Source organism: Calonectris borealis, chromosome 1, assembly GCF_964195595.1.
Source record: "Calonectris borealis chromosome 1, bCalBor7.hap1.2, whole genome shotgun sequence".
NCBI lineage: Eukaryota > Metazoa > Chordata > Aves > Procellariiformes > Procellariidae > Calonectris > Calonectris borealis.
In genome coordinates this window covers 68,925,328-68,952,705 of record NC_134312.1, presented here as the reverse complement: position 1 = coordinate 68,952,705, position 27,378 = coordinate 68,925,328, and the positions used below count along the sequence as shown (strand labels likewise).

Below are 27,378 nucleotides of genomic sequence, written 5' to 3'. Positions count from 1 at the left end.
ACAACTACCTGAAAGGAGGTTGTAGAGAGGTGGGTGTTGGTCTCTTCTGCCAGGTAACTGGAGATAGGACGAGAGGAAATGGCCTCAAGTTGCGCCAGGGGAGGTTTAGACTGGACATTAGGAGAAATTTCTTTACTGAAAGAGTGGTCAGGCCTTGGAACAGGCTGCCCAGGGAAGTGGTTGGGTCACCATCCCTGGAAGTATTTAAAAGACGTGTAGATGAGGCGCTTAGGGACATGGTGTAGTGGGTATGGTGGTATTGGGTTGATGGTTGGACTCGATGATCTTAAAGGTCTTGTCCAACTTTAATGATTCTATGATTCTATGAGAGAGGTGAAAATGGCTGCTGAGTTTGGCTGGCTGAAATTTCAGCTGCCCAGCTCTTGATACCTCATCATGAGCCCACATCAGTTCCCCACTCAGGATTTTCAAAGCTGCCAAGTGCAGTGCTCGCACTGGATCACTTGGGCTTGTAAATGCTCTCCTGTCCTGCAGAGATGATTTGTAGGGCTTATCAAAGTTACACAGAATAAAGGAGTTTTGGCCAGGCTTTCCCAAAGTTTCAAGATAGACCTGTGGCAAAATCAGGAGAGAAGCCAGTTTTCTTGATTCCTCGTCCCGTACCTTAACCAGGAAACATTATTTGCATCCGGAGCCTCCTTGACCAACGCACAATAATAAGACTGGGAGATGCCGGAGGGGCTGGAAATACCAAGGGCATCAGGCCCCATTGAACCCTCTGAGAAAGCACAAAGCATCCGAAGGGGAGCCAGGGTGGGTAGAGCTGATGGGAAAGACCCAGATTGCTGTGGAGAAGTGGGATTCCTTGGGAAGCTGTGGAAGCAGGTGGGGAGACCGGGATATCCAACACGGGAGTGACAGGAAAGTCCCAGCGCAGCATGAGTGCAGCATATGGAGGAGGCCCAGAGCAGCAGCAGGAGAAGAGCTGAGGGGGCAGCTGACAGGAAGAAATCCAGCCATGTGTGTGCCAGCATCTTCTCCGAGTATTATTGAACACGATAGACCACGTGCATGTTTCCTCCATGCAAAACGGAGGCAGCTGAGAAGGGAAGCGGGTGAGGGAGTGGGAGAGGGGCTCAGAGGAGGGACACGTGAGCTGGCTACCCAGTTTCCTCCTCTTTTTCTTGCCACAGAGTGATGTTTTTGTTCTTCTCACACTGTTGGCAAAAATTGGTAACTAAGTGAGATGTGGAGGGGGTTTCTACATGAAGACTGAGATAACATTTTCTGATCCAGCCGGGAACAGTTGGCTGTGGGTGGTGGCTTGTCACCAGCCCTGCCAATTCTAATCCAGATCCCAGTTTTTCTCTTTCTCTCAGCTGTGGAGTGAAGAGCCTTCTCTACAACTTTAATTTCCTGCAGGGGTTTATCCCATGGTCAGTAGTAGCTCAGGCTCTTAATCCTTGGACTCAGCCCCTTGACAGAAGGGCTGCAGCCGCTCCCGGCCCAGCAGGTCTGAGGGAGGCACCCTTCTGCTCCCAGCTCCTCCTTTGCACCCATGAGCAGCCTCCAGCTTGCTGGCATTTAAAATGCTGCTACCCCTTCCTGCCAAGCCTGTCCCAGGGGTGTGGGTGGGTGGCATGCCCCAGGGAGAGGCTCCAGGCAGAGAAGGCAGTTTGGTGGGAGAATCCTGGTTCTGTGGTCCTCATCCCCCTCCCCACCCCACACACAGGTATTTTCCACACTTTTTAGTTGGATAGTGTTCAGGATCCCAAAGTAATCTTGTTCTTGTTTTTATTTGGGTGGTGTTCAAGAAGGAAGGTGAGTATGGGTCCACATTTGTGAAGGATTCTCTGACGGCTCAGAAATCTTGAGATGACCCAGTACCTTCCCTGGGTCTCTTATTAGGGGCAAAGGATGCAGCAGATCCGTAAAAGGGAAGGTGCCAACCTGTCTGAGATGAGAGATACATTTACATGCACAGAGTAGTAGATGGAGGGGCATCAATTTAGCAGCAAGATAGGGAAATATAAGGGGTTTTGTCAATATAAGCTCTCAGTTCACAGTTCTGTCCCTAGAGTGCTAGGCCAGATGTCTATCAAACAGTACAGCCAGACTGCCAAATCAAGGGGCTTCCAAATCAATACCAAGAAACCCCTGTTATATCTTATAGGGGCCAAGGCACTTCAGCCATAAGCCTTTCTCCTTGTGCGTCCTCATTCCTAGAATCAGGTGAGCTTCTGCAAGCCTGGGTGATCCCATGCACACAGTGTCCCACACCTGCTTATTTGCCACCATTCATTTCTGCATTAGCCCAGGGACTGGTTTTGCCTTTTTTAATAGTCTGTATTCTGAAATACGCCAGGACCCCTAGCTCACTAGCCTTCCTACTGCTTGATTCTTGTTGCTTTTGCTTCTGGTGGACAAGCCAACATGATGGAGACCTGCTGCCACCTAAGCTGCTGAGTGAGAGAGTCCCTCCCCCTCTTCCTCACCCAGCACCCTGGCTTCCCTTCCCCAGCTGCCAGCCTCTCAGAGTCAGACCACCGGCTGCGAGGGTAGTGGCTTGCCACTTGGGCAGTTGGAGAAGGAGAATGAAGAGGAGGTAGAAAGCACGGTGAGACGAGGGAAGAACTTCACTACTGTCTGACTTCACAACCCGGTGCTCCAGGCGTGTTCACAGGGACAGGGATCATCCATGCATGTGCAGCAGTGGGGCAGAGCACAAGATGCCAGCAGTAAAAATCCTCTCTGCTCCAGGATCGGTGACCCGGCATGCACACAACTCCTGGCAGACCTCCCAAGGAAAGGCTGGCTCTTATTGTTCGCACACGAACAATTATTTATTCAGTATTTATGCTGGACTCTGAAGGAGACCTTTTTCTGCCTTAGTCAGTTGAATAGATCTGTTTCACTTGGTTGCCACTGTGGCACGAGGTCAGCAGTGCTGCCTGTTAGAGAAAGCCTGGAGCTTTTCTTTCCCCTCCCCATTGCCCCCCATCGTCTTCCCAGAGCATTCAAGAGGGGCATCCCCGCAAAGTCCACACAAACTGCATGGGGTCCAGGCTGCTGCCTGCAGCTCCAGGGGGTGCCTGCGGATCTCTGGGGCTCACATACACTCTTTAGAAGATGGGAACATTGCCCATAGCTCAACAAGATGTCATGACAGCTTTCACAACCCAGAGCTCCAGCCAGGATCCTTGGATGCATCTGGGATAGCACACACATCACAGCCCCGTGCTGCAGAGCTTGCTGAGGCTGGGGAAGGTCTTCAAATCTGATACGACTTTAGTTTTCTGGAGGGTTTGCAGCCACAGAAGAGATACAGGCATGACAATGTTAACATCCCATCAAAATCACTAAATGCAAGTAGTGTGGAGAGCAGGGCCACCTTCAGTTCCCCTGCCCCCACACAAGGCACCTCGCAGCAAAATCGCAGCAGCAGCACGCCCTGCTTTGGGGAGCACTGGCAGCAGAGACCCTCACCAGGAGCGGAAGAGAGCCCAAGTGATGAGTGCTAAGTCAAGTTGCCTCTAACAGCTCCTCTCCAGGCTCAGGATGTGGTCCTACTTTTTTATTCCTCATGTGAGGGCATGGTCCATGGGGAAGGAAACTTCTCAGCTTCCCAGCCTCCTTGGAGTGAGGAGGAGCGTGGTAGCAGAGCCTGCCTTCAAAGTAACAGCCTTTGCTTGCAATCTGTTGTGAAGTTCAGACTTGTATGGCCCTGCTGTAAATTTAGGTCTCAGTCCTTCCTGTGATGGGTGTGAGGCGTTGCAGCGTATAAATAATGGAAAGTCTCTTGTTTTTCCATTCATAAAAAAAAAATCAAGAAAGTGTCATTTTCATTTTTAAAAAAAATTGCCATATGATAAAATATACCATTTGGCTTGCAAAGCCAAGCACTTAAATGTGAGTTGATACCTGCACAACCTTAATTCAGCCACTTGCATGTACGCATTACAACACAGCCTTTGCTTATCCAAGCAAGTACTATTTCTTTTTTTCACAGGACCCCGTCCCGTACTCAGTGCAAAGGACACATGATACTCAAGCTAACAATGAGGATGTTGTAATAAATAAGGCTTTTTTTATATGGTCAGCATTAAATATTAAACTGCAGTTTTGGCAGGTGGCCACAGTCTGTACATTCCTAATTTTGCGGGTGCCCAACACGAGACCCTAGGGGCCATTTTGCAGAACTGCTGAGCACTCACAGCTGTTTTCCAAAATGCTGGCAGCTTAGCCAGTAAACTGGTATGCTCTCGAGGACTCAGTGGCAGCAAGAGCCAAGAGGCCCCAAGCTCTGGTCCTGCACCTGCTGCTCCTTCCCCATGTGGCTAAAGGGGAAATCTCTTTTCCCTTCAAAAGCAAGGAAAATAACTACTCTCTTTTGCCTCATCAGGAGCATAAATTCTCTATCATCAGCTACGAGGCAACTGTAGCAGCGAATATCTTCAGAACACCACAAGACGATGAATAATGATGTATTGCCTGCAGGGCTTGGATGGCAGGCAGTAAACAAATAAAACAAGCACACACTTTGCAGTACCAAAAAAAAATAATAGCCCCCTGCTTCACTCTCTGAGCACTGTGTAGCTGGTGCCCTGAATGAGGCAGCTTATGAAAATACAGCGTGTGATCCTACCAGTCAGGACTGCAGCCCAGTGCAGCTGGCACGCTGCCCTGAATCCCGACATTTCCTAACTTTCAACTGCTTGTTTTTGCAATGTGAATAAAACTGTATTTCACATAATCCCACCCCTTGAAGGTGAAGCAACTTTTTCTTCCATCTCTCCAACCTGGAATTGAACTGGTTTATAGAAAAAAAAATTATTCTTGCTATTAGGATGCCCTCAGCCACACAAAGCATTTTTGTGAGCCAGCATTTTGGTAAAGCCACGGCAGGAATAAGGTATGTGTTACACGGTATTTCCATGCAGTAGGGACAGAAACAGCCCAGGACTTCAACTCCAGCTCCTTCCCACTGAGAACTGGAGCGTGTATCATGGTGTAGCACTCTGGCGCATTACCCAGCTGGCAGGAGCGTCCCAGTATGCTCATTTGAATTACGGCTTGAACCACCCAGGGCTGGGACAGACGTCAAGCGGTGTAAGCAGCTGCTTGTAACCAAACATGGCAAGTGAAGGAAACTGCTTGGTCTTTCTTTGGAATCATCAACAGGCAAGTGCTGAAGAATCACCAAAGAGCTGCCCAGAAATGCTCTCCCACAAGCTTGAGCCTGTCCCTGTCCTGTTCCACACGCAGCTCTGGCCTCTGCCGCTCCCTGCATGTCCTGTCCAGGTATCCTCACAGATGGCCCTGTGCTGCTCCTGGCCCTCCCTGCCACACCGAGATGCAGGTCTGCCTTTGTCAGGCTTCTGTAGTGCTGAAGAGCCTGGAAAATCCTTTCTGCATGAGGCTTAGAAAAGCCAGAGGAAGGGCAGGAAGCTGGAGTAGCTCATGACGATATCTGAGCTGGGAGTGCACCTTGCTAGCGTGTGGCAAGGGTGAAGCTGTGATCTGGTATAAAAATTACGTAAGAGTGCTTCCCCCCTTTCTCTTTGCAAACAGCCCCTTTGCTCAGGATTTACCATAATTCCTCCAAGTGGGCAAGAGACACTAACAGAGACTGCACTGATGTGTGACAGGGAGACAACTCCCGCAAGCCTTTCACTCATGTGGAATAATTCCCTTGCAAATGTTGTTTGCCCACAGCAGTTAGAGGAAGATCCACCCCCCGCCCCACAACAGACCCGAGCAACGAAGCTCTCAGAAGAAAAATGGTCTGCAATTCTGGAAAGGCACCCCCTCCTCCTCACTGCTAGAAATGTCCCCTGCTTTGTGACGAGTCCCTGTATGCCTTTAAGGGTCCCCCTGTCTTTTAAGGGTTTCCTTCTTTAAACCCTGCAATAGCAGCTGGTCCATTCCTTCCTCAAATGAGATCTTCATTTCTCCCTCCATCCTTGGGTGGCAGATCAGGCACTGGCAGCAGAGCAGGGCTGTACCCTGCTCACTACCGTTGCCATCGGGGATGCGCTGGACGTGGCACATTCAGGCTACCTGATGGTCCACATGGCAGGCCTGGGGCCCGGCTCGGTCATGACTTGGTTGGAGCGACAGCTCCAAACATCCTCCGATTTTGCACGTCTCTCTTAATTAGCATTGGATGCACTGGCAGTAATAAACTGGGCAGGCAGCAGGAGAAGGGGGGCAGAATGCCATGAGTGGGGTGTGTGTGTGCACGTGTCTGTGCATGTGTATATATGTATATGTGTATATATGCACACACACATACACACACGCTAACGCTCACATATATACCCCTATCCATAGGCAGCTTCACATCAGCTCATTCGGGACCTTATTCTCCCCCTTTCCTCCCAGGCAGGGCTGAAAAGGCTGTAAAGTTTCTCTGTGCTGTGTTTCACCCCCCCTCTTGGTGCTGTGCCTTCTGCCTAGAAGTTCAGAAATTGCAGGCTTAGCCTGCGAGAATGCTGGAAGCAGCTTGAGACTTATTTTCGGCTCTACTTGTGATATGGCATCCTTCACTTCATGTCCTGTGGTCATATATGTGAGCTTTGTGCGTGAAATTGTACATACACACACGCGCACACACAAACTTACACATATACACGCTCTTCATCCTAAAGCCTGTTTACTGAATGCTGGACCCATCCCGTTTTGGTCCTCACTTCTCCATTTTACATTGTTCTTACTAAGACAGCTGAGACCAAAATGATACCCAGCAAAGCCACCACGGGTCAGGTGCATGGCACCTTGCATGCTGGCCCCTCTCCGCAGCCCTGAGGAGGGGACAAAAGCCAAGGCTCACCGAGAGCTGCCCAGTACCCAGTGACCACAGCACCAAGTGTTTAGCCTCAAAGCTGCACCTGAGCTGCCCGTGCTGCAGCAAAAGATGCGGGTGCCATTCACAGCTGGGAGAAGTTGCTCCCAGCTGCCCTCATTGAAACTGGACTGGAACCAGTACCAGCAGCCTCTGCGGCAGGGTTGCGTTCTGCCTTATCGGGAAGATCGCTGCCCGTCAGCCTCGCACAACTGGGACTTCTCCGCCGTGCCGGTGCAGATGGTGCTGCCCCTGACCACCACTCTCCTCCCTGGGGAAGCCGGTTCCTGGGGGGGCAGCCCCACTGATCTCGCATAGCCGGAGAGTGGGGGGAGAAATACAAAAGAGAGACGTCTCTACTTACCTCTCTCAGGCTGGGATGGACCCTCCTGTGAGAACGGCAGCTCTTCCAGCGAACCCGGTACAATCCCAAAGCAAATCCAGCAGAAAGTCCCTTCGTTGCCCGCTGGGCTCTCAGTGGACCCTAGTTGGCAGGAGCCCCTCCTCGCCAGCCACTCACCCCACGCAGAGGGCAGAGGAGCCGCACGGTGAGATGGCAGCGTGGGAAAGGGACTGTAATCCTCCGTAAATAATAAATACGGAGAGAGGGAAAGAGACAGAGAGGCAGGAGAGGGAGAGACTGCGCGCGGCGAAGTGACAGCTGGGGGTACATCTGCGATGGCAGCAGCACACGCACAGGAGCGCGCACAGACAGTGCAGAGTCACCCCGCCAGGCAGGCAGGATCTGCTCCGAAACACCCAGAGGAAGGAGCTCGGGAGGTTTTCATTTCTCTCAACCCATCCTGGAGAAAGGGCAGTTGCTGTCAGTCCCTCTCTCTCCCTCCTCCCCCCCTTGCCGCCATCCCTCTCTGGGTGTGGGGAGCCGAGGGGCTCGAGGAGGGGTGAGGAGATGCCGATGGAGGGGGAGCTCCCCGCAGCCCCTCAGGAGGCAGATTGGTCAGGCACAGGTTATGAGAGGAGGCACCGAGCCGAACGCCTCCTCCCCTCCCTCCATCCCTCCCCTGCCTGGTATGGCTGATGACAATAAACTCGGAGAGAAAGGCGTGAGGAGGAGAAGGGACGAGCCCTGGGTTTTGTATAGGGGTGAGGCAAGTGGCTGCAGTGAAGGGGAGGTAGCGGGGGAGAAAGAGGGGGGCTTGGGAGCAAGGCAGCCCCTTCCCACCAGTGCTCCAGAGACGGCGGGGGAAGGCAGTGTGTCTGACATTGAGACTTAACCAAGAGGTGCCCACGGCGGGCTGGCCGCATCCTGCCCAGCCACAGCGGGCATCCCCAGCAGCTGAGCGCAGGGGCTGCTGTAATGCTTCCCTGCTTGGATGCAGCACCACCCGGTGTCTGCTTCCTCGGGGATTCGGGGAAAACCTGAGGAGTGCTGGTAGGGGTAGTTGGGACAAGGGGAATAGGTGGAAGAAAGGAGAGTTTGGACCCACGGTTTGCTCCCCTGCATTTGGTGTGTGGCGGGGAGAGCATGCTCAGCCTGTATGTCCAGCGCAAGCATCGGGTGCAGTTACACCCACACCATGGCAGAGGCATCCCCTGCCCTTCCCGACACAGCCTGCTGGTACAGGGGAGCAGTAAGCACCCGAATCCAACCCACTGCCTCTGTCAGGCTTCCCTCTGTGCTCTCCCACAGGCTCCTGCAGCCTGCCCCCCCAAAATCAGACCCCTCACTTGCCTTCCTCCAGTTTGCTGAGGACCTCGGTAGCCACATTTGCAAGAATTACTGTTGTGCTGATCCATTTGAACTGCCTCTTCTGTCAGGTCCAGTAGCATAGGCAGGCTGCCCGTGGTTTGGGCTTTTTGTTCTTTTTAACTTGCTTGGAAGTTATTTTTTAAGTAAAATTTTTAGTGGGCTTCAAGTAAAATTTTGAGTGATGGAGCGAGAGGGAAAATGGGAATATTTCAGAAATAAGGAATGCAAATGGACAGTACGGACAGGGCTGCCCTGCTGCTCTGGCACCTTCTCGCGTTGGAATCACGGGTTTTATTTAACCATTGGACTGGCCACCATGAAAACAGGCTTTGAATGGCAAGGTACATCTTGATAAGCAGTCTACAGGATGCAATCTTGTGACTCTTCTGTTATGCCTTTTTGTCATGCCTGAGAATTAAATCTTGGGGAAAGCTCCTTATGAGAACAGCATATGGATAATCAAAGAGAGAAGCCAGGGAAGGCAGACAGAAAGAGAGACAAGTAGAGGATGAGCTAATGAGGCAGACATGCTCAACGGAGGGATGAATAGGTGGAGGGGAAGGCTCTTATCATCTCCACGGTGAACGGCAGCACACGACTCCGGAGAAAGCCAGCTGCAGCCATGCAACGGGCGCCTCTTGGGTTTGCAGGCAGGCAGGCTGGGTGCCTGCTGGCGGAAGTCGTGCACAGGTCTGGGTAGCTCGTCGACATGGTGAAGCACCGTCTAACTATGCAAGGTGTACAGCATTGCTTGTCCTCGCATTTTATTTCATTGCTGGGAAGCTACAGTTGCACATTAGCAGGAATAAAACTATTAGCCATGGTCTCTTCGAGGGCTCTACGGTTGTTGCTGTGCTGCACGTCAGGGCCACTCATCATTTCATGGACCTTGGATCTTCCTGCTCCTGCAGCATGCTCTTTGACACCAGAGCAAAAAGGCTGATTAACCATCAGTTACACTTTGGAACAAGCAGAGGCAGGGGTTATTCCAGTTTTCTCCCTCTCACCTGAGCTGTAGCATCATCCTTACCTCAGACTGAATCACTGCCTTCTTCCTTTCTACCCCTCCTCACCCAGGGCCTAAAGGCACCCGGGCAACTACTTGTTGCTAGCACTGGGAGGGTGTTTGTGGCCTGTTTCTCCTCAGCTCACACATCTTCCTCAGGTCACCTGAATGTGTGGAAGTTTCTCACAGTTCTTGCCGGGAGCTGCCAATCCAGCCCGACTGGCGAGGAGTAGTGCTGCCAGGTAGGAGCATGGAGCAATCCCTCTAGTATGGTTCCCTGTGATGGGGACCATCCAGACAGACAAAGCTGGCTGCAAGGCAGCACAGCCCCCAGCTTTGCTTTCAATGATGTCTTCAGACTGTGCTGTGATGTGAGGAGTGGAGCGGTGCTCACCGCAGCTCCATGGGGAATAGCTAGAAATGTGTGCTGGACCGCTGGGAAGGAAAGAAAGAGCTGGTGCAGAGAAGATAAGTAAGCGCAAGCCCTACAGAGAGGTTAGGGTTGCGAAGATTGCATCCAAAGGACAAGGCTTGCTGACAGATGGCACAGACGGGTTACACATGGCTGTGGGCAATGTGGAAAGAGGAAGGCGAGAGCTGGGAGACTCTGCTTTCTGTCCCTGCCACCGGCCACCAGTGCAAGCCCCCAGGTACTCTCCTTCCTCATGTTGCAGGCAACTCTGTCCAAGTGCGGTACACGCTACTCATGCCTCCTGGGCAGAGGTGAGGATTCACAACCAGGGGCAAAGCTCCCTTTGAAGAACAATTTGAGGATAGATGTTCCAGCTGGCAAAAACATGAGCCACTGAGTAAGTCTGTGCATTGCAAGGTTAGTTATGTAGGTATCAACTCCTCTTCAAGTCTCATAAAAGCTATATGTCCTGGGTAATGTTCAGTGGTTTGATGTGGTCTGCTGTGATAAGGGGAATAGCTCTTTCCTGAGATGGTTTTAAGAGATAATGATGAATTTATTTAAAGCTACATACCAAATCAGACGCGTGGGCCTCATTGGACTCAGCAGCAACAGCAGCGTTTGCCTTCTGTCAAGGACTGCCGATTTGTCAGCAGGGGCACAAGCCAAACCACGCCTGCAATAGCCCCGCTGAAGCTGTTGAATCTTCACTCAGGCTGGACTCAGCCCCGTCCTTCCTCCTTCGTTTACATTCTTTGTCTTGTCTGGTTTGTGCTCTGTGAGGCTTAGGGCAAGGCAGCTCTACAAAATCATTCCTTTCCCCCACGTACAGGCAGTCAGATTCAGTCTACGGCAGGGAGAGCTGGATAAGAAACGTGCCTGTGAATGGGATTTTGTAAGATGTACCAGCAATGGGAATGTGACAAGAAGGACACTGACACTGGCATAAAAGGCAGAGCTGATGCCAAGTGCTAGGGTCTCTGTACATGCTGCAAGAAAATATACCATTGCATACTCCGGTTTTAATTCATACCCATCTGAATTAGAGCATCAGATCATACTGTTAACTTAAAAGCACCCACATGGCATGATTCAGATTTAAAGGATCTATTCCCCCATTTGAAGCTCCTGCTAATCCAGAGGAAATCTGTAGAAACAGCAACGCTTCATCCACCCGATATTGGTGGTTGTGAAAAAAGGCTCAAACTCTCCCTCTCTGTACTTCTTTTTCTCCCTCACTTGCACTTTATATTCTATTTCAAGGTCCTGCTTGAGACTGTAATTCCTGCAGAGCTCTTGGATTCAACTAGTTGACACACAGCCCCGTTGTTCCGCGTCACCGTGCCAGGCTGCGCACCACTGCGCTGGTTATTACGTGTGCTTGTAGGCAACCTACCCAGGGACAGCTAGGTTATTCTGTCGGGGAGACCCTGCACTGTTTCTTCTCCTGTGGAGCTATGCCTTACTTCAGGAACATGATGCTGGGAATAGAAAAGAAATTAAGCCAAGAAATTAGGACGCAATTCATTAAGAAACACACACACTTTTGCTTAGCAGAGCATGCACTAGGCTGGGACTGGGTAACGAAGCACTACTTCTAATCGACACTTTTCCGTCAAGTGGCATTCATATTTTTGTGCTTTTGTAGTGACTTAGGAGCAATCTAAATCGCTGTGGTGTCCCCTTGAGACAGGTGGGTTTTCAAATGAATCCCTTCCTCACACTGGCTTACTTTATTTGATTGATGCTGTGTGGTGCAGGATTTGAGGCTGGGGTGATCAGAAACATCCGTTCTGGCCAGGCAAATCTACAAAAGACAAAGATGAAAGCTCACACGCTCGCTCTCCTGGGCATTTTTAAGTGGGATTTTTTTGTTGTTGTTATAGTGGGAGGGAGGTGCCAGTACCTTGGTACAGCAGTCAGTGTCCCCTTTTCCTCTACCTTGTTAAACCTCTGACTCTCACTTGGCAGTCTGACTCAGCGCTGATCCCCCAATGCTTATCATTCACACTTGGAAGCAGGTTGCAATTGCGGTTTCCATCCCATCACTTTGGGCGAATATTTACCCCTCCTTTCCTAACTTGTGTTTGTCTTTCTCTCTTGCACATTCCTCTCTTCGTTCTCCCCCCTTTTTGTTTCCCATAGCGGTGGGTGTGCAAATTAAGCTGGAGTTGCTCCAACGCAAGTTTTGGATGGCCATGCAACAGGTAGGAGCATCAGCAATTGTGCAGAGACAATTTAACGCTCTTCATCAGCTAGGTTGATGCTATGTTACATCACATACAATGGCATTTTGATGAGGGCTTTTGTGAAATTCATATTAAAAGACGTATGAAGTAGATAAGTTTGAAGTCACACATTTCTATAATCCTTTGACAGCACTAATGCCGTGTGAGCCATGAGTCTGTTCCTCAAATGCCATGTTGACAGTGTCAGCATCCTGGCCTGGCATTAGCTCTGCTGCATATGACACGTTTAGTTGTGGAAATATGTTTTGTGCTCATTCAGCCTTTCAGAAACGTCATGGAAATCTGCAATTTTGGGCAGACAGAAAAAAAATCTACTGCCCTCTCTTATCATCTTGATAATGGTAACAAAATGCTACCAGCTTGCCAAAATAAAAATTATTTGCTCCAGGGATAAGCTTTCAGTGTTGTCCTAATTTTGGACACTCTTGCTGGACTGAGAGAAGTGGAATAATTAAAACAGCCCTCCGGTCTGAGAGGCAGGAAAAGTGAAACACCTTTCCCTTACCACCCAGGGGCTTTCCCCCCAGGCTTTGCTTGCGGGGAGGTATCCTGGAGGGGTGAGACTGATGGGACCGAAGCAGCACACAGCAGAAGCGGCTCTGCTGTCAGGAGAGGGAACTGTCATCAGACGGGGATGACAGAGAAGATAGGAGGGCAGGAGGCTGCTCACTGGGAGCGAGCACGCGTGGGGAACAGAAAAGCCCAGAGTTGGCCATGGTGGCAGGAGCATCCTCGCAGGTGGGAGGTCACGTAAACCTAACCTGAGCTAAAAAGACTTCTCCAAAGCATGTGAGCACATCCTGAAGCATCAGCGGAGAGCTTCATTTTAAAAAATCTCCTGAGGGCCATACCTAGGCAGTTCTCACACAAGCCCACATGGGCATTAAGTGAGACCGGGAAGGCTTATTAAAGAAGTTGAAAGGAGGCCTATGTGCCAAATGCCTGCACGCCGCGGCCCTGGTAGGTGCTGGTATGACAAAAACCTGCATATGGTTTCCCAGGACGTGACCACTGTTTGACAGAGGAATGACTAACAGATTTTGTTTTCTCTCTCTCTCACTTCACCGCATGCTGTGCCACTCTGGATGTCCACGCTGTGCCTCCCATCTTCCAGCCCAATGACAGTGATGTAAGTAGACAAAAGCTGGGGACGGGGAGGCATCCCGGCGTGCCTCGCCACAGCGCGGCTTCGTAATTGTGTTGTTTGTGTGTCAGCATATTATAGGCACTGTCCCTTGGCTGTAGTCACTGGAGATGGTCCAAACCTGTCGTAGGCTGTGTTTGTCTTCACAGTAATTAAGTGTCTTTGGCAAAGCTGAAAGTGCTCTGGGTCACTGCGTTTCAGAGACCTGACCAACAGCAGGAGGATGCTGTGAGGTAGACTGGTCTCTGAGGAGGGAGCTGTGACGATAAGGTGGTAGATGTGGTCTCAGAGCAACCAGGGAGCTCAGGTTCAGCTTTGCCCCCCACCCCAGGGGCTCCCTGCAAGCTGCCAGTGCTCTCAGATCGGGCTCCTCACTGCGGTCCCGCTGCTGCATGGGCAGCCCAGCATTGGGCACTGCTGGAGCTTCTCCAGGTCTGGAAAAGCAGTGGCAGCGAGACTCAGTCCTCACACTGCTGAGGAAGATGCTGTGAGACACGGGCCCTTCATGTGGGAAACCACTCTGGTTCACCTGGGTTTCTATTCTGATTTCCAAGCTCTAGGCTCTGTATTTGTTATTCCCCAAGGCCATAATAGTGGTTCGTTTTGGCCATATCTCTCCACTGACCAAAGGAAGGAACCCACCAGGGATGAAGTACAGGGCCACCTCTATGCGTACATTCAGGGAGACAAAACAACCCGATGGTGTTTTGTGGTGAGGCAGGAGTGAGACGATGCTTACAACTGTGGGTAAAGGGATGTTTTTAAACCATCATCCCTAGAGCCTCAAAAAGCCAGTCAGGGGCATAAGCACACAATATTGCAAAGCCACAGGGCTTGAAACAAAATCAGGCATCTCCGAGCCTCCCCTGAAGTTGAGCAGAGGGATGGAAACCTGAAACTATTGGTTTTGTTCTGCAAAACTCAAGAGGAGAAACAAATTCTAACTGAAAGTAATGGTCTTCTTGTGGTTTGAAATGGCAAATTCACCTCTTGTTACTGAGAGTCATCCAGAAAGGGAGCTGAGGTTTATGTATAAGGGTTTTGTGGAAATAAAGGGCAGCTGGCTGAGAGCAGACAGGCTACGCCACACGTCAGTGTCCTTCCCTGACCCCAGAAAACCTCTGGCAGGAAGAGGATCCAGTGTACAGAAATGGCAACACCATGTCAGCTTTCTTCCCTCTGCTGCTAGAGAAAATAGCATCAAAAAATAACACACAGAGACAGACACACACAACCAAGGCAAACTCGGAACAATTATGAAATCAATAAGCACCTGAAGGGCTTTGTTACTTACCACTTAACCCCTCATGTCCTCACCCAGTTCAGTGTTGTGAAACACATGTCAAGTCCGGTACACAGAAATCCTAAATGAAACAAATGGATGTTGCCTTGGGCTACACGAGCACCATTCACATCCTATTTTATCATTAGCTGTCTGGAGAATAAAGAAACCAACAGCAACAGCAACAACATCAAAAAAATCCCTGCCTGAGAAGAATCCCTGTTCTAAAATACCGTGCCATGTGTTTAGTCCAGATACTAGCAGATGCTGAAATGCATGCTGGTTTCTCACTGGTGCACAATAACCTTTGCTTTTGTAGCCGGAGGGCTTGATGCTGCCCCCTTCATTAACAAGTCTCTGCTCGAAGTGCATAGGTACTGCTGGAAGCATATCAGGGAGGCAGGTGCAGGATCAGAGCCCTCAGCAAAGGGGACCTTGCTCAGAGAGGTGGGAAGTACACGGAGCCACTGAGTGGCCAACTCAGGGGGTGGTACCAGTGCATGATGCAGTGCTTGTCTCGGTGGAAACGCCAGGTAAACTGCAGAGCTTTATGAGATGCTGTTATGGAGACCTTTAGCTCAGCAGTCCCAAGGGGAAGACTGTAAGATGAGATCATGCCATGGTTAATGCCCTGCTTTTCCTTTCCAGTGCAGTGCCTTGGACGGTGCCTGTCCACTAAGCTGTCAAGATGACGTAAGTTGCCCAGATTTCTTTGTACCTGTGATGGGTGTGATTGACCTCTCTGTGGAGATCTCTGTCTCCCCCCAAAAAAAGTATTGCCTGTCATCTCCTCACAAGAGATTGCACAGCTGGGGCAGGACCTCGTGCTGCTGAGACAAACCTGCAGTTTAGGTCTTCCCCTCAGCTGTGAGATGTCAGCCGAGCCCAGGCAGGGGCATGGGGATTCCAGCCAGTGACTCTAAGGAGAGTCCCTCTCCTCTAAGGCTGTCTCACTGGCATCCCAGGTCTGCCAAAGAGAGTGGCTGTCAGTATGACATGCATGCTGGATACCCCTCTTTGCATTTACACCACTGCTTCAATCTAGGTCTCAGGCATATTTGGGACAGGAGCTCCTCTGCCCTGGAGAGTGGGATCACCAGAGAATTTTCCTCCTATGTTCATGTAGTATTTCCTCTGCATCCTAGTTTTCCCCTGTGAGACCTAAAGGTTTTCATCTAAAATCTGTGCCTCCATTTCCTGCTCTGCAAAAAAAAATAAGACCAGCATTGATAATACTCAGTGGTGAGGAGAGGGTTATTTCATGAATTTCATAGGATTTCATAAAATTCCTAAATCTGAAGATGGAAAGCATTAGATACCATTTTATTAAAGAGAAGCGCTCTCCAAATATCCTGTTGCTTCTTGCAGGATGCCTTGTCTTCTTAAATGCGGCTCAGAGCCTGCTAGGCCTGCACACAGCCCTGGCAAGAGACAATCTCTGTCACAGACAGCTCACAAAGTAAATACCTCAAAATGGAGGCAGAGAGGGAAAAGTCAATTGTGTAAAACCCGTGATAGCTGAGCCGTGGGGCATGGAAATGCCGAGGCTGTTGCCGTAAGCACAAGCCCACACCGCTCCGTCCTGCACACAGCAGTACATACCAGACAACCATGGAAAAAGCTGTCTTTAATGTTGCTTCTCTTTCATCTCTGCAGATTCTGAATTGCTTCCTCATTGATAATAATGGCTTTATACTCGTTTCCAAAAGACCTGCAGAGGTAAGAGAGCATAAGAGAAGGAGGAGAGTGTGCTTGGCTTGTTCCTAAATAACCCACCAGAGCTGGTTAAAACAAATGAAGTTCAATTGTGTAATAAGGGTGGTTGCAGTATAATTAAATTCAGCTGTGTGGTGAGGGGGAAGCCTCCCGGCAGAGTGACAGCACATCCTAGGTAAGGAAGGAGTTTGCAATGATAAGGAAGGAACTAGTCAAAATATCTTTTTATCAGAAGTGGGGAAATTAGACTCCTTTCGATCGGCACAGATGCTACTGAAAGATGATCTGAGACAGTCCCAAAAAGGGAAGGGGAGGGGAAGGGAAGGGGAAGGGAAGGGAAGGGAAGGGAAAGGGAAGGGAAGGGAAGGGAAGGGAAGGGAGCAGTGCTTTTGAGTGCCTGTGAAGTCGAAGCAGGCGTTCTTCAGGAAAGGAAACTGAGGGGATGGTAAGAGCAAAATGCCAAAGGCAAAAAGGAAGATGAAATCATTTGAGCAGATTGGAAACAGGAGCACACCTGAAGAACTGGAGGATTTACTGTGTTGATACTCACAGTGCCACTGGGAAATAAAAGCGGAGGTGAAAGGATTAAGGAAAAAGACTCAGAATATTAATAAAAATATAAGCAACAAAAGTGGCTTCCTCTCCTCCTGCTGCCAGTGCCTCCACCACCATTTCTAGGGAGCTGCAGGGGCGCAGTCTGTGATGTGACATCCTATGCAGCCTGGGTAAAGTAAACACTACCGACCCCTACATGGTTTGGCAATACTTTTCTGCTCTCTGGTAAATTCACCACAGAACTATTTGTTTCAAAATAATAAAAGGCCATAGATTTGGATGTCAGAAAGTGATGTGTTGGAACAGTCTCATAAACTACAAAGCAATAAGTCAATAGCAGGAGTGGGCTTATAGAAGAAATGGAAAATGAAGCAGTTTTGTTACTGACAGAAGTGTGGAGTTTCATTAGAATTGCCACAGTACTGGACTTAACAAATACTGTATGCGTATTTCCAAAAGGCAGTAGATCTGATCGCAGAAATTACTTTCTTCAAGATGTGACAAACAGGTTGAAATAGAAATTAAAAATAAAGTAACAGAACACCTGATGGATGTGATTGGGACAAGCAGCACAGCTTCTATAAAGGAATAGTTCTTTGAAAGTGTGAGCAAATCAGGAGAAAAGAGAGAATGGATGACCTACTGTATTTCAGTTTTTCTAAAAGACTTGAAGAGAGTCCCTTACAAGAGGCTGTTAAAGAAGTTCTGGTTAAAGAGTGAAGTGTGAAGTAGTGTCATTGATCTCAAAGTAGCCGGGACATAAAAGAGGAATTTTTAGATGGTTTTTTAGATGGAAAACATCAGCTGTATGAGTCCCAGAGTTTCCCACCTGGACTTGTGTTGGTTAGCATATTCAGAATAGGCTGGCAAAAGAAAAAGATGAGATCATGAATTCTGCAGGCGCTACACAGCAAGTTCACAGGCCAAAATGAGAACTGTTGAGACTCACAAAGCAAAATGAATCAGCAACACGGTGGCACCGGGGAAGTGATACAGACAGATATCAAGGGGGTCATAGTGCAAGGAATAACAAAACTCTTCTTTTGGGAAAGTGACCTACACAGCACGCGGAATATTCCAGTAAAAGTGCCCCTTTGGTGACTTGGTATGCCAAAAAAAGCAAAGAAAACTTGAATAAGGGAGGAAAATGCTGTAAAGTTGTATTGGCTTCCTATTCTGGGAGGCCAGGTCCTTCTGCGTCTTCAGGATGCGCTGGTAGTCTTAGGAATCGCTATTTGCCTCTGACCCCCACGGCATTCTCAAAGATGCTTTACTGAGTCCTGTGGCATGTGTCCATAGATAAAGGCAACTACACCCTTTAGGTACCATGTCCACTGTTCATCCTCAGCACCACCCTCCTGGGTTCTATCTCTGTATTTTTCCTGCATCTTAGGGAAAATGAGTTTTTCAAAAAGCCTGTCTCTGAAAGATCTGACTAGCAGAAACATGGCATTATAGTGAATTTGGGTAAATTATAAACATTATCCACATGCCTCCAAGATCAGGCATTTTGGCAGGCGCCAGAGCTATCATCTGTGTTAACCAGCTGTTACCTCCCCTGACCTCAGAGAGTTCACCACTACTTTTTTTCTGATTCTTTATCTTGTTCTAGTTACTGCTTTTATTTCCCAGTGGCACCATGAGTGTCCACACTGTTAAACCCTACAGGGAATTCAAGACAGCAGCAGCATTAAATCAATACCCTGGGTTTCATAGCCTTGCCATCTGGATGTTGCTGCGTGGGATCACTTGCTGCTGTGTGGCCTTCCCTGCCCCATCCCACCCTCTTTCCTCAGTGCGTCCTTTAACATAATGCAAAAAAAAATCCCGTACCTGGATTTTTATGGGTTTTTTGCCTTTCTGGAGAAGTCAGCGAGTTCGCTGCCCCCCTCCCTGCCTCATACCTGGCACCAGGACCAGCAGGAGTGGCTCAGCTGCCCGGGTCAGCGTTTCAGCCCAGTGGCGGGGAGAAGGGCAGCCTGCCCGCATGCTGCCCGTTCTGCCCCACCGGCTGGGATGGGAGGGAGCTTATCGGATGCCGAAGGAGTGAGGGTGCACAGGCGAGCCATCCGCCCCTCTGGCGGCTCCAGCACAAGCATGGCCCCACGCGCATCCCCGCTTCCCTGAGGAAGGCAGCCGAGGAGCTTTCACGTCCAAAACACCTGCTTCCCGGGGCAAAGGGCAAGCTAAGAATAGCGGAGAGGTGCCAAAGTGCCTGTGTCCTTACAGCCCCCAGGCAAGCAGCTGACGCTGGAGACCCGCTCCGGGGACTCCGAGATATTTTCCTCTGTCTTTCCGCTCGCTTCCTTGGGGCTGCCGTGCTTTACAGTGCTGCTCAGCCTGCTGCCTGCCCGGGGCTGCCTGCCCGGGGCTGCCTGATGCCCTCACCTCCTTCACTGGGTGACTGCACCAGAGCGGCTTCACACACAAACTGGGGGAGGACAGCACGGCCCAGGCTCTGCTCCCCTCTGCCCTTGGGATGGGAGATCAGGATGGGGGATCGGCTCTAACAATCTCTACCTGAAGGCAGCAGGAGCTTACCGGGAGCCAGAAGCCACCACGGAAGAAAGAGGGACTCAGGGTTTTTATGAGTGACGTGTTGGAAGCTCCCTGCAGGATTACTTGGGGAAGAATGGGTAATCTCTTAATTCAGGTTAATCGCCCCATCCAGACTCGTCGCAGAGGGAGCAAAGAGTTAATAGACAGAGCCAGGAGAAGGGAGTGGGTGAAGGAGAGGACCAGTCTATCTAGGGCAGAGGAGGAAGGGAAAGTGAGTGGCAGGCCCACACTGTGCTGCAGCAAGGGCTGCTCTGCGCTATGGTGCTATGTTTCTGCCGATGTTTGCAGCCATGGCCCCACTACCGCCCCTGAGTTTTTAGCTGCCTTTTGCTGCCAGCCGGAGGCACAGCTGCGGATCACAGTTTTGGAGCTCCCTCCGCCTGCTGCATCCAGATGTCCCCTCACTCGCTAAACCTCTTTCTCTAGGACTGCTGCCTTCTCGCTGAGGCATCTTGCAGAGTATACCTGCAAGCTCTGCCCGGGCGGGACTCCAGGGACATGGTGCAGGGTGGCAGCTAAAAAGCCAAGACCCCACCAGGGCTGGGCAGAGCTTGTGGAGAAGTAAGGTCTGGCTTTGTTTGAGCCATGCAGCAAGGAGGCTGCCCGCTTGCCCAAAGCCTGGCCCATTGGCAGATCCTGTTTGCCTACAGCTTTTGTGTGTGCCAAAAGTACAAATTGCTCAACGAGCCAGCAAAGCATGGACACATATATGTCTGTGAGCAGTGATGTACCTTGCGAGCCATATGTGTGCTCCAGGATGCATCTCTTTCCTGTGCATAGCCTGCATATGTACTTGTACGCTCTCAGCTGCAGGGACATGTGGTACAGCATGTGTCACGCAGGATGTCAGAGGCAATGCTTTGTGCTGTGAACCTCTGAAATTGCAAGGGCCTGTGGAAACCTGCCCAGAGCTGGGAGTTAGGAGAAACACAGCAGAGGGATGTCTGGGAGAGCAGCAGCCAGTCACTGGAGGAAGCAGGTTGTAATGAGAGCTGCTTTGCAAAACGTTGCTTCGGTACAGGACTGCTTTCTGCCAAGTGATGCTTTCCTGTGTTACTACCTGCACAGGGTACCTAAAACAGCACCGAGCTTTGAATGTCTGATTCGGTGTTAAAGGCCAGTTTGTTAAAGCCAGACGCTTTTCTGAACGCGTTCCCTAGGCCTTACTCTCAATTGCACTAATGGCTCCTCATACTTGTACCTCTAGGAACAACGTCCTACCTGGAGAAATTTGGTCAGACATCAGCATCTGTGGACAGAGTGGGCCCCATTTACAGTCCTGCAGTGGCCCTCTGCCCTTGCCGCACTGACTGCAGCTTGCACTGCGTTAAATCCCACCGCTCTGGCTCCTGCTGGGGCTGCAGACTGGTATTAAATGGAAGCAGCTGGCTTCCTCACCACCCTAATCAGATTGAAAGAGCAAGGGAGGTGAAAAAAAGTTAGCGCTTGCTGAGACACATTTGACTATGTCTGAGACAATCACAGCCTAAATGCTTGAAGGGGAGTTGATGTTACGTATCAATTTATACAGTGGAACCGCCTTCTAAAGCCTGTTGGGAAGAGGCTCATAACCATGTTAGATGATTACCATATGATCTCAGGTAAATCTGCCTAAGGGTTTGGGTTTTTTTTGTGGAAATGCCCCACTCAGTGACACAAATGAATTCATCTGTCATCTGCTAATATGTGCTAAATGACTGCTAGTCTATCAGTGGAAAAGTAAAATGCCCCCACCAAACTGTGTGAATGGTTCCATAACATATGGGAGCTATTTACTGCGTCAAGACCCATGAGCCAGGGAAATAGATGGAGGACAGCTCGTATCCTCATTTTTATTATTTACTAGTATTTTATTTACTTGCATGCAAACAAAGCAGTGGACTTGGCAGATTCGAAGCATTTTTGCAATAGATTCGTCATGGTTTAGTAATCAGGAAAGCCAGAACTGTTGTTTGTTTGAAGAAGTCTTTTGAGCAGCGGTTCCTAAATTTGGGATTGGGACTGTATTTGAAGTTATTGACTCCAAAACATAAATGCAACCAGAGGGCCATGAGTTCCGCTTTTAGTCCAGGCATGCAAGCGGGATTTGGGGGTTGTTGCCCCCCAAATGCGACTTTTGCTAGGGTGGAGTCTGTGCTAGCACAGCTCTGGCCGTGCCAGTGCATAATGTGTAAGCTAAAGCGATGGGTCGGTGTGTGTTGTGTTGTTTGGATTACTGCCTGCTTAGAACTTGCAGAGCAGTGAGTTGTAAAATTGTGTTTGCTACCTAAATAAATGTGTACGGCACACTTAAGCGTGGTGAGTCAGTTCACCTAGGGCAGCAGGAGAGCAGAGGTTTCCAAAGCCACTGTGGCTGCGAGCTAGCAGAGAGGCTCAAGTGAAAGAGACTCGGCCGTTCAGATCCAGAGAATGTGGATTCACAAAAACCCACAAGAGAGCCCAGGCTCCCAGTGAATCAACGTGCCTGGGTCTCTGCAGCTTGAGAGTCTGCCTTTTTCTGTCACAAGCTGCAGGGACTTACGTGGGCTAAATCATTTCCAAGCATGGTAGGAATGGTGCAGGATGCCCAGCTGGTGATGGAGGAAGTCCTGCTTCTAGCTTTCCAGCCAGCCAAAGGACAAAGCTCGGCGTTACCTCCTTATAAAACACTCGTTATGTGTAGTAGACCTCCAGACAGACTGGATCAGCTGGAGCCATCAAGCATTCGGAAATTTTACTGTTGACAGTTTGTTCTGGTTTTTTCCTTTCTTGTGCTTGCAGACTGGAAAATTTTTTGGTGCAGTGGATGGCTCAGTAATGACCCAGCTGCTAAACATGGGCATGTTCAGGCGGTAAGTGGGGGATCTCCACGCTGTACTTCTCTTTCTTCAGCTGGTGTGTGGGTCAGAGCATATTGGTCCCCATAAGCAGCACCACTGAGCAGGGGAAAATGCACATGCTGGTGCGTGCGGCTCTCTTATTTGGCTACAAGAGCTCCTTTAGATACCTGCCCCCTCCCCTGACTCACTCAGCCATCGTCACCACACACCCTGTTTCTCCTCATCTCCTGCTCTTCCACCTGCTGCAAAGCACCAAGAGAGACAGTAACTCCTGATCTGCGTTTTTGCAGAAAGCAGTTGCTCCTCTGTCTTTTCCAGGGCAAGATGCTATGGGAAACACTTCTTGGCGTTTTGGGTGAAGTGCTTCAGTTCCTCCTGCCGCTTGGAAAGCCTTTCTATGAGCAGTTGTCTGAGAGCCCCCCAGACGTGGCATTGCAGCTGGCTAAGCACATTTCTCTCTCTCCTAAAAATACCTCTGTTCCTCTCACTCCACTCCCCCAGCCCATGTCAAATGAGAATTCAGAGTTTCAGTGGCTGGAAAACAGGAACTAGGGGGACCTGAGCTAGATACAATTATAATTCTCCTGTTTCACAGCCTGCTTTACTCACTATCTGAAATTAGGGACATATTTCCTCCTGTACTGACCCAGTTACATTAGTCCAGGGCCTGTATTTCTCGCTTTGCAAAATCCAGCACTGACCAAACACCAAAGACATGTGTAAGCAGGTCACTGCTTCAGTTCTTCCATACAGGAACTTTTATAGAAAAAGTAGTGCACACTGACGTGTGCGTCCCTTAGGCAGTTGCATTGCTTGCTTTTGACTGCTTGCTTGTTTTGTTTTGATTGCAGGGTGACCATGTATGATTATCAAGCCATGTGCAAAGTACCCTACCACCACCACAGCGGTGCCCGGCCTCTGCTCAGCGTACGTATCTGTCGGCGCGCAGCCCTCTCTGGGCTTGGCTGTGGAGGCTTTCTCCTAGGATGTCTCCAACACCTTGATGTAGCGTGGTCCCCAAAAGAGCTTAGTAGCTGTTTGTTTTCAAGTGATGGGAATGTCCAAACCCATCTAAGGCAGATTTCTGAGGCAGTGATGGCCACTGACAGTGGTTTCCAATTTGGCTCTCTATTGGCGTATAGGATCTCACTGAAATTCAGAAGGACCAGGGAGAGGACAGGAACTAGACTATGCCAGGCTTCTCCTAAAAGGGGAAGAACCAGCGGGCAGCTGAAGTGAACAGGAATGCTTTTACAGGGCATGGTTTTACTCAGCAGCTCAAAAAGGAGAGTTGCACTGTCAGGAAACAGAGCATCTGGGAGAAAGCTGTCAGCCTCTCAGGGAAGCGTGAGTGGGCTTGGAGCAACAGAGAGAGGGGTTAAAGCTGCCGACAAATGCTGATAACCCAGGGAACAAGCTATCAGAGTGACTAGTTTTGCCAGTACCCGAATGCAACCTCCCTTTAGTCTGATACAAGCTAATAATCTAATCCCTCTCTACCTTCCTAAGCTGACCTCAAACAGGCAGAACTATGTAATTACTCCACACTCAGGCCACTTCAAACTGGGTGAAGCAACCCTAAACAGAGATGTGTTTATTGCTGTTATGATTGGTTTTTTCATACTTTAAAATGTGGTGTGCTGGAATTATATCCTACAGCATGACATGGTCATTTTTTTCCAGTAAAAGAATTTTCAACAAAATACTACTTTTTAATAATGTGTTACATTTTTAACAATATATCAGTTTTGGCAATAGCTATACTTAAACTGGATAGATAAAATATTGTGACTGCAGTGAAAATATTTGCTTGATCATATCCTCAAGAATTTTGATTACTGAAAGAAACGTCACAAAATAATGAGCTGCCAAAAACCAGGGGAATTGGAAAGAGAATAAAAGAGTGAGCATTCAGCCTTCATCTCTCCCTTTCCCCTCTTAGCAAAACCCTTGAAAAGGAAGAAATCAAGAAAAGTACATTTTTCGTGTGTATTGTTCAAAGGAAAAATCAGTCAAATTCCCAAACATCTATACATTTTACTATTTGCTGACTGACTTTGGTTGAAGATAAGTCAGTTAGCAGTAATGGAACATGATCTTGTGTCCTCTGACTGCTGCATCTGTTTTGGGTTTGAGGATATGGGCATGATTATGAGAGGGAGAGATGAAAATTAGACATGGTTACCATGAAGAAAAGAAGCAGCAGGATCCTCTGCAGATGTATTGTCCCTGGGACAATGCTGGATTTCCAATTTGTAGCTGAAAAGCAGGAAGATGATAGAAGTCATGCCATCTTGAGGAAAAGCTGGATGAAAGCACAGTTAAGCATAATCAATCAATGGCAGATAATGCTAAATCCTGGGCAATGCTGTCGTTTGTCCCAGAAACACCACTTGCTATCAGAATATAAAAGCATCCTAAACTGGTAGTGTCCCATTTAGCTGTGTTTCTCTTCTGCTCTGAGCTCTCAAGGTCGTCCATACTGGAGAGAAATCATCAAGCAATTACATCTTCAAAGTCCTTCATACATTTGTGATAAACTCCCTGACCCTGACGAGGAGGGGGTGAGAAGATATTATTAGTAGCAAGGCAGCTCCGCTGGCTTTTGATGTATTTTGAACATTTTCCAGTGATGCTCAGACCTTAAATTTCCAGCCTGTCTTCAAGAGCTCTGATCAGTGGAGGGACTTGGTCTGAAACGTGGGGTCCTGCATAACCATTATAAACTCTCTGACCAGGTCCTTATGGTATTTCTCATTTCTTCTTTTGTTCTCCAGCCAATTTATGCCTTTCTAGCTGCAGTGAAATGGCTGATAAGTGATTTCCTCATGTGAGTACCAAAAGATGGGGGTGTTTGGGAGGCTCAGTCCAGCGGGGGCGAGAGCTGAGAAAACTGCGAGCAGAGGCCCCTGCGTAGGGCATTGCTCTCAGCCTTCTCCTGACATTCAGCTCAGCGCCTTGCTCCAGGGAGACAGAAAGCTATTACTATTCCCATTTTGAGAGGCAGAGGCCCGGAGCAGGTCTGGGATTTACCTGAAGTCACTCAGTACATAGTGGCGGAGTCAGAAATAGGACTTAGGTCTCCTGGGGCCCCGTGCAGATCCTTGATGTGAAGTCCTCTTGCCTGTCTCCTTTGCCCGTGATGAGCGAATGCACACCTTCGCTTCGCAGGGGGCGAGGGCTGAAGGAAGGAAGCCAGGGAGCTCAGGTCTGAGTGACAGGCAAGGGAGGAGAGAGGGGAGGCCATGAATCAAGCTCTGGATTCGGGCTCACCTCAAACTGCTGGGGCGAATCAGAGTTCAAATTCAGATTAGGATGAAAGTGCCGCTGCTCAGCTTGCTGGGTGTGCAAAAGGCAAGGTGTGGAAAAGATCCAGCTCCTAGAGCTTGAGTGTAATTCAGAATAATTCAGTATGTGATGTGCAGTTACCTCTGTGTAGCCAGTGTACGGGCTCCCTGATGGCCATCCATGCCAGCTCCTCAGGTGGGTCTCATGGTGACTGAGTCCCCTCCCAGCCTCAGGGGCTGCTGTACTCAATCCTTCTTTTGCTGGCGAGGCCCCTGCACCGTACACACTTCAGGTAAAAGCCCATTCAGTTATTCCACAGTACAGATCCCATGATACAGAGCTACACTCTCATCATGTGGAGAGGAAAGAAAAAAAAAATTTAAAAAAAACCCTCAGACTTCCACTGCCAGCAAATTCATAGTAAACATTTTAGAACTGATACTCGCCGGGCAATGGGGCCATCTCCCTGACACCTGCATCCTTCCAGGCTGCTGAAAAAGCATCCTCTGTTCTTGCTCTTTTGACAGCTTCCTTTTGGAGTTTAACATGAGTAGCTTCTGGCACTCAGACAACTTGGCAGATGGTGAGTACACAAAAGTCCAACAGCCCCATAGCACGTGAGTATTAAAGCCGCTGGTGGCAGAAGAAGCTGTACAGGGAAGCCTGACCTCATGCGAAGAGCCCACCATCTGCCCTGCCACCTCTCCCTCCGTGGACCCTGGAATCCAACTTCCAGGTCCCACCCCGTCTTCCCTCACTCCCATCCCCATTTCATGCTGCCACAGCACCAGAGCGGTCAGGGTGAGGTGTGTGTGGCTTAGAGCATGCTGCTTGCTTTCCTCAGGGTAACTGCCGAGGTGGGGGGACGCTCTTCTTTCCAAGGACCCCCACCCTACGTGCAGTCAGATGAGAGAGACTGTCACCTGCAAAGCCCTTCGGTTGGAAAGACTCCCTTCCAGGCTTTCCTGAGGGTGGCCTACAGGACAGGACAGAGCAGGGCTGGAGCAGCAGGCTCTCTGGAGCCTAGCAGGGTCCCAGGAAGCTAGCCAGAGACCTGTAAGGTTCAATAATACATGAAGGGTCTTCACTTGCCCACTGGATCCTCTCTGGAAGAGAGAAGATGATGGCACATGGTATTGCACAACAGCCGAGTGCAGCAGAGGGGTATGTCTGGGTTGAAATCCAGTGACTTGCCCTGCAGCTGCAGTGCTGCCAGCTAAAAACATCCCGGAGGTCTCTGCAGTCCCATCCCTGCCCCACAGGCAGGGGGGATGTTAACGGCCCTGAGGTGACCCCAAGCCATGTAGGTGCCCTTATTACATCCTCACTAATTATTCATCACTACTGGTGTTTTTAGTGGAGACAGTGGTACCTTCCTTGCTAACTGTGGGGCTGAGCCTTCTGCACTGAACTCTCCTGGCGTAATGGGAAACAGTCATTTTTAGAGGGCAAAATTTCTTTCTAGTCAGAGAACCAGCCCAATGTCTGGGTACTGGTTAGGTCCCACTCAGCTCCTCCAAAAAGGATCGCCAGAGGTGGCGGTAGAAGTTGCAGGTATCCTCTGTGTGGCCCTGGCTGCTGCTTAACACACATCAGGATAACGGGACTGGCCCCATGCAGAAATCAGTGGGGAAGTGTCAGGTGAGCAAGTGCAGTACTTGCGGCGGTGCAGGAGGGACCGCTCTTTCTGGAGGACAGACAGACCGGTGTTCCTGCAGGGAGCTGCTCTGGGTGCTAAATGGCTGCAGTTTGATTTAGTCTTTGCTTGAGGAGATGTGAGAAGAAGGGAGGAGAGTTCTCACTGCTGCCCTGCTCATCACCATTTCCTTTTG

The 27,378-nt window shown here is 49.7% G+C and overlaps 1 protein-coding gene across 1 annotated transcript in view; it reads left to right on the top strand.

The window, feature by feature from the left end:
- The window catches only part of CACNA2D4 (calcium voltage-gated channel auxiliary subunit alpha2delta 4), a 133,232-nt gene that overhangs the window by 94,895 nt on the left and 10,959 nt on the right, over positions 1-27,378 (top strand). Inside the window, exons 28-35 of the mRNA XM_075159404.1 lie at positions 12,080-12,141; positions 13,298-13,312; positions 15,258-15,302; positions 16,266-16,328; positions 22,200-22,270; positions 23,110-23,185; positions 25,036-25,088; positions 26,074-26,129. Coding sequence (XP_075015505.1) covers positions 12,080-12,141; positions 13,298-13,312; positions 15,258-15,302; positions 16,266-16,328; positions 22,200-22,270; positions 23,110-23,185; positions 25,036-25,088; positions 26,074-26,129 — 441 coding nt within the window. The remainder of the gene's footprint in view (positions 1-12,079; positions 12,142-13,297; positions 13,313-15,257; positions 15,303-16,265; positions 16,329-22,199; positions 22,271-23,109; positions 23,186-25,035; positions 25,089-26,073; positions 26,130-27,378) is intronic.